The following is a 12,618-nucleotide window of genomic DNA, read 5'->3' as shown; positions in this document are numbered from 1 at the left end:
ATGCATAGCAAATATCAACCAAGTAACTACAGAAGTTCATGAGAACATGAAATGAGAATACACCTCGGTTGTACTACAATAAAATCTTTATGAAGTTCTTTGGGGGTTGGGGAAAGGAGGGAATGGAGAACTGGGGATTTCTCTCCTTCCTAAGATTTTTATACTCTGAACTAACACAGAGAATCATGAAAATAATGGCCCTCTGCATGCTGAATACAGTAAGGTAGATGTACAGATTCTCCCCGACTTAGCCCAGATGAGTGACCTTAGCTAGAATATGTCTTCCTATTAATAAAATATGCAAAACAAATGAAAATATTATAAGTAATCTAAAAACAGATTAAAATCAGCCATTGGGGCTTTGGAGGGATACTCTGTAGCATGCTCAATTTTTATCTATTTCCTTGAACAAGGACTGAACTTTGAAATTAATTGTAAGTGGTTATTATTAAAAGTTTTATATATGCTTTCTGAAAATAAATTTGAGTACTTTATATATTTCAAATCAGATTCTGAATGTGTTATAACTAGCCTTTATGTTTTACAGTTCTGTTTATTCTTTTTGTTTCAGTTGTTAAAAATCTATCTTCAAGCTTACATTTACTTAAGTCAAAAAGGGGCAGCGCTTCAGTACTCCGGACATAGATGTTTGGTCATTAATGTGTGATAACTTTACCAAACATCTGAACAGTATTGAAATAACGATTATGACTATCTAATGAAATCTCTTCATCTGATTGTCTGGTTAGAGACACTGGCTTTAACACACAAACACAAATAGTACATCTGCCATCTACACCTTTATGAAATCCTGCTAAACTAGTAGAAGATGGCCACTACAACTTAATTGCCAGTATTGTCCTTGAGAGGGAAGAGCAACCATTCTTCCCTCTTTGTGAGTGTTTCTGTGGAGGAGGTTACCGCACGCCTATTCTTCATCTTCTTCCAGTTCCTCTGTCAGGGCTGTGATTGCCAAGAGATTATCTGTCCTCATCTGATCTGTCAAGTTATGGTTTGTTTTGGGTTTTTTTTTTCTTTTTTTCAGTCATTTCCTAAAGAGAAAGACATCGTACTGGGTTTCCCCACCTTGTAAAAGAAAATAATACCTTTTTGTGAAACGTTGTGGTACTAAACTTAGTACTTATAGATTGTTTCACAAAGCCTCAGTAAAAGGTAATACATACGTGCTAGGGTTTGAAAACAATAAGGATAGTATATTACTTCACATTTTTTCCTGCATCTTATGTGTATTTACAGTAAGGGGTTGTTTGTGCCATTTAATATTTATTTATTTATTTTTAACATTTTTCTATATTGACTGAATACAACCATGGCTTTAAAATGGGGCTATGGTTGTGTTATGAAACTGTCATCTGCTTCACATCTCAAAGTATGGCATTATTACAGGAAGTGAAAACACAGGCAGCATCAGAAAAGCATTTTGTGTGCCTCATTAGTCAGAAATGTCTGCCAAAACCTTGCCCTCTTGTGCTAATAGCTGGCTTTTCCTGCTGCTGGCCTCCTAAGTCGCTAGTGTTCAGGGCTGGAGTTGCCACTGTAGATGTGTTTTTTGCTGGCGCCAGCCTACTGCTTACTACCACATTGGACTTCAGTTTGTTTCTATTGGATTCAAGAGATGCTATGGAAGCTCTCCAGTGGCTAATTTAACACCTTTATACTTATAGCACTGTTGAGCAAAGCTGTGTAATACAAGGAGGATATATTTTTTCATGTATGTGTATATGCGTATGTGTATTTTTATTCCAAAGCTGAAATCAGATTCCGTATGCCATGCAGTCCCTATTAAAATGTTCTTTTACATCAGTGCTGTTATAGAATTCATATGAAATATATACAGTTAAGATCATACCTGAACCGAATAATATTCATTTGAAAACAGCCAATTCAGGAAAAAAAGCAGGTTAGCCATATTGCAGGTGTGATGTCTATAAACATGGTTATGCTCCAAATGGGCTATTCATGTGTTCCTCTAAAAGATTGGTACTTTATGCCTCTGTAATCTTCACTTGTTTGCACTTAACAAACATATATGCATATGTGATTTAATCAGTGCATCAACTGATAATATATGAATCAATACATCAAATGCAAACTTTTTTAAAGTACAGTGAAGCAAAACAGAGGTAGTTCATTGAAAATTACTACATTTCATGCAAAGGAGAAAAAACGTTAAATTGTATTCTAGCTATGTATCCAGAAAATGAATGCTTGGCCTCACTTACTCAACAAGCAACAGCCAAAATAAAGTGTTATATTATAGTCAAAATATTGAGTCATTGGTTAGAGCATCGATTGTTAAAATTGTCTCACTTTTCCTCCCAAGAAAGGAGCTGACTGATGTGTAATGTTTGTTTGTTTTATGGCATTATATTTTTAGCTTTTATTTAGTTTCACCTCCATGTTTTTAATAGAAACCAAATGAATTTAGGCTGTGACTGATTTTTGTCTTAACAAAGAATTCCATTGATACGACGATCTATCGTCACAGAGTTTGGTAGAAAAGAGCAGCTCCCAAATATGCCTAATGAGAGATACTTGCATGTATCTGAGTGTGTATACGAGCATACATATAAAAATAAGAAAATACATCAAAATTATATTTATATAAAAAAATAGAATGTAAGACTAGAGTCTTGGATTTGGGATTATTTTGAGCCATTATAGCTGAGAGTTTATGTGCTTTGTGTGTAAGTCTCATTGGTTGATAGAGCCCAGGTGCAAATAAAATCTTCTCCATCAGGAGCTGTAATTTTCTGATATTTTATACTACAACAGAGAAGGGCCTGTATGCAGCTGGTTTTTGTCTCTTATGTCTCCCTCTTTTCTCCTTTTTGTTCAATCTCAATGGCTAAGTAAGCATTGAGAAAAAGTGAAAGTAATGATTATGAAAATAAAAAGAATTTTAAAAGCTAAAGAAAACTTCTTCACTCACCTGACCAAACTCTTAAAATCATAGAAAACAGATGTTAAATCACAAAAAATACAGCTTTTACTCTTCCTTCTTTATGTTACAATTACCATTTAAACTTTTATTCAACAACTTGCAAGGTCAGACCGCCAATCCTCGATACAGTGACCCCTAATAAACCGTTGTGCTGATCAGTGGAGGAGCTGAGAGTATGTAGTATGCAGTAGCTTAACTCCCTATTTCTTTGAATTTTGTGAATTAACATCCACTATATCTCCCTACCTGCTCAAAACAACTTTTCATTTAGTGACACCTTCAGTCTGACAGTCAGAATTCTGCTGGTTGATGTCTTTGTCCCTGCACACCGGATCAGTGAGGCTGTCACTGCTTCAAAATTTCATATTTCTCCATGCTTCTGTCCGGGAGGATTTAAATTGTGCTTTGGAGTGCTGGGGGAGAATTTGTTAGTGAGAAGTGGTGGGTAGTTTCTCTTGGTACAGTGCTTTTCTATTGTTAATTGGTTTTTACAATGCATTGAAAATATATTTTGCTTTACCATTTAAAATATGGGTAGAAAAATTTTCTCACTATAAATACTAAATTTTTAGTTGATTATTTTAACTGTGAAAAGCTGATTAGCTCTCTTGTCTCCAAGTTGTTTGGTTGACACATCAACTTTAATTCTTTCTTTAAGAAAGAAGGCAATATCTTTGCTTTAGAGAATGTACATCTAAAATGTGATTTGAAGAATGAACAGTTTTATAGGAAATTAAATTTGACTTGACTTCAGTTCTCCTATGCAAAACTGGTGTGGTAATGATGAATAACCATTTCAGAATATATTTGTGCCACCCTAAAAGAAGTGTAGTTATTATATTTATGAAGTATGTTACTAATAATACTCATAATACAGATTTTAGTATGATTGTATATGTAAGTAGCTACAGATATTGTTGTCGGTGCCTGAATATGTAACAGCTACAGCTTTTTTGATTGCATACTCATTTAAAGCTTGTACCTGCATGTCTTAGGATTCTGATGATGATCAGGGTAAGCAGTGGCCAGGAATTTGGGTATTCCCTTACCTTGTGTTGGGTGCCTTGCTTGACACACCTGATCTGGTCCCAGAGCTGTGGAAGGCCAGACAGTTCCTGAACCAACAGTTTTCATTTAAATGGCCACCAGAGGTTGCTGCAGAACGGCGGACGCAGCTGGGGATAGGTTTTGAATTCAAAGCTGAATCCTGAACTTGGCAACAAACTGCACAGCTGAGGTTCTGACGTGATTATATTCCTTTTGAATAGAGTTGAAGCAGAGGTGAACCCTGACTTCTTGTATATGTGTGGTGGGTTGACCTTGGCTGGATGCCAGTTGCCCCCCAAGCCGCTCTATCACTCCTCTCCTCAGCAGGATGGGGAGGGGGAGAAAATAAGATGGAAAAAAACCTGGTGGGTCAAGATAAAGGCAGTTTAATAAAGCAAAAGCAAAGGCCACACATGGAAGCTAAGGAAAACAAAAGGTTTATTCTCTACTTCCCATCAGCAGGCGATGTCCAGCCACATCCCAGGAAGTAGGGCATCAGTATACATAGCAGTTGCTCCAGAAGACAAATGTCGTAATAACAAATGCTGCCCCTCCTCCTTCTTTCTCTCACCTTTTGTTGCTGAACAGACGTCACATGGTATGGAATATCCCTTCGGTCAGTTTGGGTCAGCTCTCCTGGCTGTGTCCCCTCCCAAGATCTTGCCCACCCCCAGCCTACTGGTGAGGGGGGAATATTGGCGAGACAGCCTTGATGCTGTGCGAGCACTGCTCGACAGTAGCCAAAACACTGGTGTGTTCTCAACACCTTTTTAGCTACCAATACAAAGCACAGCACTATGAGGGCTGCTATCGGGAAAATTAACTCAATTTCAGCCAGACCCAATACAATATGTTTATTTCGTTATACAAAAATATACTTCTGTGTGTGCCAGTATAATTGTGGGGACCTAAATGCATTGGTTCAATATCCATGTTTCTGTAACTTTGTGTTAACAAAGTTCTTACAGTGAAAATTAATTTTTCTAGTGTGTACATTGACAGCACTTGAAACTTTGCTGTGTTAAAAATGTAAAAGCATTTTTTAGGAATTTTTAAAAATCCAATGCTGTTTTTGATTATGTATTACTCATGTTTATATTTTTGATCAGCTCAGTAAATGTGTGTACGTTATGGGAAAAATTAGCTTTGTAATTACACACATGTAACAATTCTTAAATGGTTCAGTATGCATTAGAAACAAGAAAATTAAATCAAGAAGTAAACCTAAAATCTGTGGGGAAAAAAATCACCTGAAAGAATATACTCAAGAGGGTAAATGGTAGGAATTGTGTGGCGTATTTGTAATAATGTAACATCACCCATAAATATATGCTATTTCAGTCTTTTCAGAAAGTATGCTGTGGCAAAAGTATACCAGGCTTTCTGATGCATAGTATCGAGCACTTTCATTGTTTGCTTAGAATGTAATAATACATGTAATAATACTTTAAGCATCTTTATTTTTTAACTTAATGTCTGTTTCTGTAAATCTGTCCTTATGTGAGTTAGAATTATTTTTTGTGTTTAGGACTTGCATGCTCAGTTATTCTGTGTGAATTTCTGTGTTTGGAAAGCAGTACGAAAATGCACTTTCTGCTTAAGCACAGTTTCCATATATGCCCTCACAAGAATGAAAGCTGTAATTTTTCTAAATATCAGTTACAGCTAATAAGTTACTCTGTGTGTGTGTAAAACAAGTAGGATAGTGTGTAAAGAATTCAGCAGCAGTCTGTCAAAGCTATGATTTTACACTAAGTGAAGCTACAAGTGCTTCATGCAGATCAAGTCAAAGAAATGCTCATAAAATCTTTCATGCCACATCATCATTTATGATGCACATGCAAAAAAAAAAGGGGGGGGGGGGAAGAAAATATTTAAAGCATATTTTATCCAAGAAGCTACATGGAAAGAGTTCAGATGGAGCTTTAGAAAACCAAGTAATGAGAAGTAATTTCTCTGTAACTAAAATTTAGCTACTGAGTCACCCTTAGATCGTCCTGGGGCTTAGAAACTAGTGCCTGGTTGCATTTAGAAATAGGCTGTTCCTTTCTTTGTGTTATGCTCTGCTACGCATACTACAGGGCTGCAAACCAGTAAGTCTGCTAACATTCAGCATACAAAGAACGTCACACAAGAAGCAGCGTCCGTATGAAACTTGTTAATGTTTAGTTTCTGAGGATGGAAAAATCTATGGAGAGGTGTTAGGAACAGGGCCACTTTTCTCATTCCTTCTTAAGATTTAACAATAGGATTTGGAAAATTGGAGTAATTCGTTGAATGGATAACTATAGGAAGTTTGCTCTTAATTGCAGTTTGTGGGTTTTAAAGAGTTGGGCTGGAGCTCAGGGACATCTTGTTCAAGGGTAAGAGAGCTTAGTCCTGTCTTCAGCACTCAGGTAGGAAACACTTGTATTCTGTTTCCCAGATATGGCAGTAATGGGAAGGAAAGGCATATATTTGGTTAGAAGTTTTTTATTTAAAAGTCAAATGTTTTCCTCTTAAAAATTTGAGGGCAAGAATCACTAGTACATTATTTTCAGTAGAATAGAATACACAATTTTTGTGGTTTCGTATATCATATATCATATATAAAAGACCACTTTGTCTCTAGAAGGAGCAATCTTCGAAATCTAAGCTACACGCTTAGCAAAAAGAAATCCCAGCATCTGTGTTTGTGGGCTGTTAACTTACTGTTTCTAAAGACATGGCAAATGTTTCCTATTAAATCTCTCAAAATAGAATTAGATATTTCCAGAAAGAGTTTTATGAATGTCTAACAGTTGTTTCAGGGTGTCACCAGACAGGTAATAATCCCAGTAATTCATCTCTTCATTTCATATTCAAAAAACGTATTTCTAAATAACCTAAAATAAAGGAGAGAAAAATGAAACTTTTCATGTGTAGAGATATAAAATTTTATGTGTATGTACATGCATATTTCACATTTTAAATATTTTGCACAGAAATGTGTCCAAGCCAATGGCACAGCTACCACAAGGACAACAGCATACACACAACTGCATTTCATACACTGGTAGTAGAATTTTCTTAGTTGTGTGCATTCTTGAGATAGATGCTTCTCCTTTAGCTAGCTATTGAACAGCCACTTTCATCTATATTTAAAGTAATAGTAGCGAAGCTTCCGTTAGCTGAAGGTATGAGCCATTTTAGCAGTTATTCTGCTGATAAATTAGTAAATGTTTCTCTTAGCTGCTGCTTTATCCTTCAGATCGAGTCTTAGCAATGGACTAAAGGGCTTCCAGCAAAGAAATGTAGCATGTTGAAAAACCTGCATAATACAGATGAATGTGTGCACTCCATGCTTTAGTATCTAGCACAATCACTACAAACCCTGTTACAGGGAAAGATTAAGCCTAATTAATCTGCAAAGTAGCATGGTCTTAAGTCTAGGAAAAGAGTGCCAAGTAGTCAGGCCAGACTGGACTAGAACAAGCAGCAGAAGTTGATCTTTGAAGAGGAAATTGAGTTAATTTTCTTATTTTGAAGTAGAAGATGACTGCTTGAGTGAAAATGTTCTCGGAAGAATGTGTGTATGTCTTCACATGTAGTGGTCTGTATTTCTATGCCTTATTTTATTTCCCTTGCCCACAGGAAATCCATCTTGCTTTTCTGAAATGGCTTGAGGGAAATGTAGATGCTGAAGGATTAAGAACATCCAGCAAGGTGTCTCTTAAATTTGTTTCATCCTGTGAATCAAAAATGGAGATAACTCCATCTCTCATGCAAGTCATCACTGAGATGGGAAGCTTCTCATCAGAACATTTCAGCCTGAAGACATATCAACAGAATCTTCAAACAAAGAAGCTTGGAAAGATACTTCTTTTTACTGAAGTTACCACAACAACAATGAATCTTCTAGATGGGTAAGATAATGATCTGACCATACCGAAAAAGATTTCTGATCTGGAATGCACAATTGTAGTAACAAACAATGTTCAGAAAGCAGCTTTTTAACTTTTTTCTCTTTGGTTTATTTGTTCCCTACAAGCAAGCCAAAGTAAAAAACAAAACAAAACAAAACAAAAAAACCCACCCCTGATTATCTTCTAGATAGGCCACAGAAGAGACATCTCTGTGTTCATAGATTATTAATTGATAACGTATAAAAACCATAAAGGGAAAATCTGCGTGTGACAACTTTTTACTTGGCAGTGGAGTTTAATCATTATTCCTCTTGAAAGCATGAACATCACCATAGGAAAGTTTAAGGTATTAAATGCACATATTTAGGAGATTATGTGCATTATCTACTACAAGGTATTTGACAAAAGTGATACCAAGTAGGTTGTGGCTTTAATTTTAACATTACTGTTTTCTCTCATTCCTTTTACTGAATATTTCACTAAAAAGCTCCTTAGTGGTTTGTTGGGGTTTTTTAAAAGTCAGGTAGTGTTATACTAGACATTCTTTCATCATCACATAGATGACCCTTGTGAATGAGTTGTGAGATACCTTTGAGAACGTAGTTCGTTAGAGTTTTGAATGGGATTAAGCGATATGAAAATCACAGTTACTAAATCTTAGGTTGGAGTCTATGTACAAAGACTATACTGTTATGTTTCATGAAGTAGTCTGATGGAAAAAACTGTCTTTGGGAAGTTGCTCTTCAGGACAGATTCTTCTATGTGTGTTTCTACCTGCAGCTATAACTTTTCTTGACAGCTACTTTTGACTATCAGTGTTAATTTATCTGCAGAAATTGCAGATGAATTTTACTGTTTAAAATAACCTCAGGAATTTTAGTTTGGATTTTTTTTAATCAACATCGTCACTTAAATAATCTTGAATGTTATTTTAACTGATTAGCTAACAAGCAATAATAGCTTTAGTTCTCAGCTAGAGAGCCTAAATTGTGAGACCGATATAATTTACAGAATATGCCTTCTTGCAAGTAGTAAAGGTGATTTCTTTTAGAATATATGCGCACAAAATCTGTGAATGAGGATGTATTGTAACAGTATTAAAGTAAATCAGTTTGTAGTCTTACAGTTGACACTGTGGTAGAATTTACAAATGGTGGTTTGTGCCAAAATATTGCAACTTAGAGTCAGTTGGATCAACATTTGATTGGAATCAAATACAAATTTCTTTCAATTCCAAACTGTTGTCTGTGTGTGCATATGTACTTCTGTGCACACAGATTAAAAAAAAAGTTGCTATTTAATTCTGCCGCTCCTCTTCCCTCAGATCTACATCCTCGTCCTGCAACTGATTTTGCAATGGCTTTTGGACATAGGCAGACATGCTAGTTCAATAAGCGGCCACGAAGAAAAGAGTTATAGAAGCATTTGTAGCATTTGCTTCTTAATTTTTAGTATTCACAGCATGTTCAGCCAGCATGTTCAGCCCATTAGATGGAAAGCAGAAGTACTGTGAAGAAACTGACAAAGTGATAATTTAATAGGTCAAGACCTTTCTTCTCTGACAGTTGTTTTTGGTGGTGGTTCTCAGTAACATTACTCACACATATCAGTAAGATGAAGTATATAATTCAAGAGTTTTGTGAATTTATTTAGATATCACAAGCTAAATAGAATCATGTCTGGCCAATATATATATGATTATATTAGCAAGAAAGGCAAGGGAGCTAAGAGAAATGGTCTTGGTTTTTCAGTGATGGTGGAACCTTTACCCTCTTATCTTTAAAGTGCTGTACCAGCAGAGTGGTCAGCACCCAGGTTGCTTTTTTACATTAAATAGCCCAAATGTAACGAATTCTTTACAGATGTAGGTTTTCAAGATTTTCCCCATCATGGTGCAGCTCGAGTAGTCCGTTTTCAGGTAAAATGGAAACTGGAAGCCCTGGCTCTAAGTAGCTTATACAGGGAAGATGATCCTAGTCAGATTATAATTTGAACAATTAAATTTATCTTGCAGGATACATTTTTTTTTGTTTTAATAAGTTAAAATCTTTGTCTTAAGTATTATGGTTGATGTTATTCTAAATACTTTGTTGTCATGGATAACAGAATAATGTAGTCCACGTGATTTGCAATTCAGCAAAGTACCTTAAGACTTCACAGATGATAATAGTTCATAAATCACTAGAAATTAATGCAAATACCTATTAGGTAATTTTTACTGAAGAAAAAGGTTGTCAAGTTTTTAAGGTATTTCCAAATGAACCAATAGGAATTCATTAGGCTATGTGTATGTCACTTTTTTCTAATTGGCAATTCTGAATGACAGGAAAATATACCTCAGGAAAAAAGAGTTTCTTTGCTTAAACAAAAAATGTGCCTATTGATCATCTGTGATTCTCAGAAAAAAATTGCTATTCCATGTTTATATAATCATATATTGCACATGTTACATGATAGACTTTCTTAGGTCTCTCAAATTTTACCACATTTGCGATGATTGAAAATATGATACAGACACCTCAAGAACTTAATTAGTGTGATTAGTAGTAAATTTAGTTAGTAAATTATTCAGTTAGTAAATTAAATGTAGCATTTAACTTGCATGACTTCAGATTTTCTTATACCTTTCCCACCAACCAAATGTCAAACTTCTGTCTCTCTTCCTTTCCACTCCCCAAACCTTCATACCCCCCAAAAATTAAGACGTGGAAGGAGAAAGTGGGCTGGAACTAATTTAATGGCTGAGCGACCTCACAGTAGAGAAACAGCCGGAGCCTAATAGGGGTCTTTGTCTGCATTTCCACCCTGGCTGGTAACATGCCAGTCAAAAGTCAAGCAAGAGAAACAGGTGGAAACTATTAGACCTGTCATAAAGTTTGAAAAATTGATTCTGGAGGCTAAGTGAATAGATTGAACTTGACAGTGTTGTCCTAAAGATTCTAAGGCAAAATTCTGTACTTTAATTTGGGATCCCTTGATTGTTCATTAGCTCTCCAGATGGCAGGTCTTGGTGGTTTGTGTAGTAATATACACACTGTTATTATGCGTGATATTAACATACATGCATACATTTATGTGTCCTAAGGTAACAAACAATGTGTGAATTCACCTGTAGGTGTCTAAAATTAAATGGCATTAATCTAATTGTGAAATAAAGTCTTGTTTAAATGTCATATAGTTTTAAATGCTCAATAGTGCTTTTATGATTTCATGTTAAAAGCTTTATTTGAAACATTTGAGACTATTTTTAAAAACATTGCCATTTTTATTTCTTAAACTAAAATGTAAAATCCTTACCAAAGATTAGAAGCTCCCTTGTTTTTCTCTAGAAGGACATTCTTTCTGTAAGTTTCATTTCAGAAACTTTGTCTTCAAAGATATTTATCCTAATGTCACCTGAACAGGTTAACCTTGCCAGAAGCAGTTCCACTTTCTCTGCTCCTCTCCTCAGAGCATGTCTGGGATTGCATGATTTAAGATGAAACCATTATTTTTGAGGATGCATCTGGTATAGTGATACAAGTGTTACCTTGTAGAGATATACTTATTAGACTCACAGATGTGAGATTGATAAAGACGTATTTCTAGCACACTGTAATTGGCTGGAGTGGTTTCACAAGCATTTCATTAAAAATAAAAAATAATTAGATATATATTTCAGCTTTATTCTTTACCGGCACCTTATATCCTGATTTAATGTTTTAGTTGGCAGAAGATTTGATTTATACATGATTAAGCCAGCATGTCATATATTCTACATGAAATGCCATTGTGGATCCCTTTCCCCCAATATTTAAGACACTCAAAGTACTGTTGTTAGGAAGAGTTTGACACAAAAATGGTGAATTTTAGTGGAAATGAAATGTGGGGCAAAGTTGCTTTCGTAATTGCTGAATAGGATATTTAAATAAAATGTCAGCTTAGAATAAACAATTTCCAAACAGTTAGAAACTTTGGAAAAGAAAATCCTTTACACTGTTGGTGCCCTTTTAGTTTTTCTTTATGCTTTTCGAGATTCATATTGTTAAATTTTTTAAAAATGGTACTACAGCTTTAATTTTGGAAAGCGAGCATTAGGATTCATTTTATTTTAAAACACTTGTTTTGTTGTATTCAAATATGTGTGCTGCTAATGCAGGTATGAGGTAGCGAGAAGTAAGAATAGCATATAGTTGAAGGAGACTGGAATGGCACTACAGAGGCACAAGCAAACAAGTTGAGATTGACAAACTCTATTTCGTACTTAGTGATTTTTTTTCTCCCAAAATCCTTGTGATGTTTTACTCTATGTAAACACAGTGGCCTCATGTTCAGTCAGTCCGTGCACCTCGCTGATCTCGCTGATTCTCTGTTTAAGCCATATTTTTAAAAAAACAAAATCAGATAAATTGTGGGGAATGGGTTGAAATGTGGTTTGAAGAAAGAAGCTTGGCATTAACATAGCCTTTGCAAAATATGCCATACAGTCACAGAGCTTGTTTTCATCCCATCATCAGGCTTACCTGTTTAAAGCCTTCCCTCTCAGATACTTGCCTCAGAAGTCTACTAGGACTGTAACTACAAGCCAGAATCATTCTTGTTACAAGTGTTGGCTCAACTTGATTGACCACTTTCTTAAAAGCTATGAAAATTGTTTGCTGCTTTTAATATTATTTTAGCTAGCTGTGTCTCATAATCTAGGCTCAGGTGGGTTGAGGAAGCCGTTTTGCTGTAATAGTCAAA

At 35.5% G+C, this 12,618-nt stretch overlaps 1 protein-coding gene across 6 annotated transcripts in view; it reads left to right on the top strand.

The window, feature by feature from the left end:
- The window catches only part of HLCS (holocarboxylase synthetase), a 128,904-nt gene that overhangs the window by 38,721 nt on the left and 77,565 nt on the right, over window positions 1-12,618 (top strand). For all 6 annotated transcript variants that reach the window (XR_010376048.1, XR_010376050.1, XM_064471600.1 and 3 more), the window contains exon 6: window positions 7,625-7,896. Coding sequence is in view for 4 of the 6 variants with exons in the window: in XM_064471600.1 (XP_064327670.1) it covers window positions 7,625-7,896 (272 nt within the window). In the remaining 2 variants the exon portion in view is untranslated. The remainder of the gene's footprint in view (window positions 1-7,624; window positions 7,897-12,618) is intronic.

The sequence above is a fragment of the Phalacrocorax carbo genome, chromosome 1 (genome assembly GCF_963921805.1).
Source record: "Phalacrocorax carbo chromosome 1, bPhaCar2.1, whole genome shotgun sequence".
In the NCBI taxonomy this organism is placed as follows: Eukaryota; Metazoa; Chordata; class Aves; order Suliformes; family Phalacrocoracidae; genus Phalacrocorax; species Phalacrocorax carbo.
The sequence above is the reverse complement of the archived record's forward strand: the minus strand, read 5'-3'. Positions and strand labels throughout refer to the sequence as shown.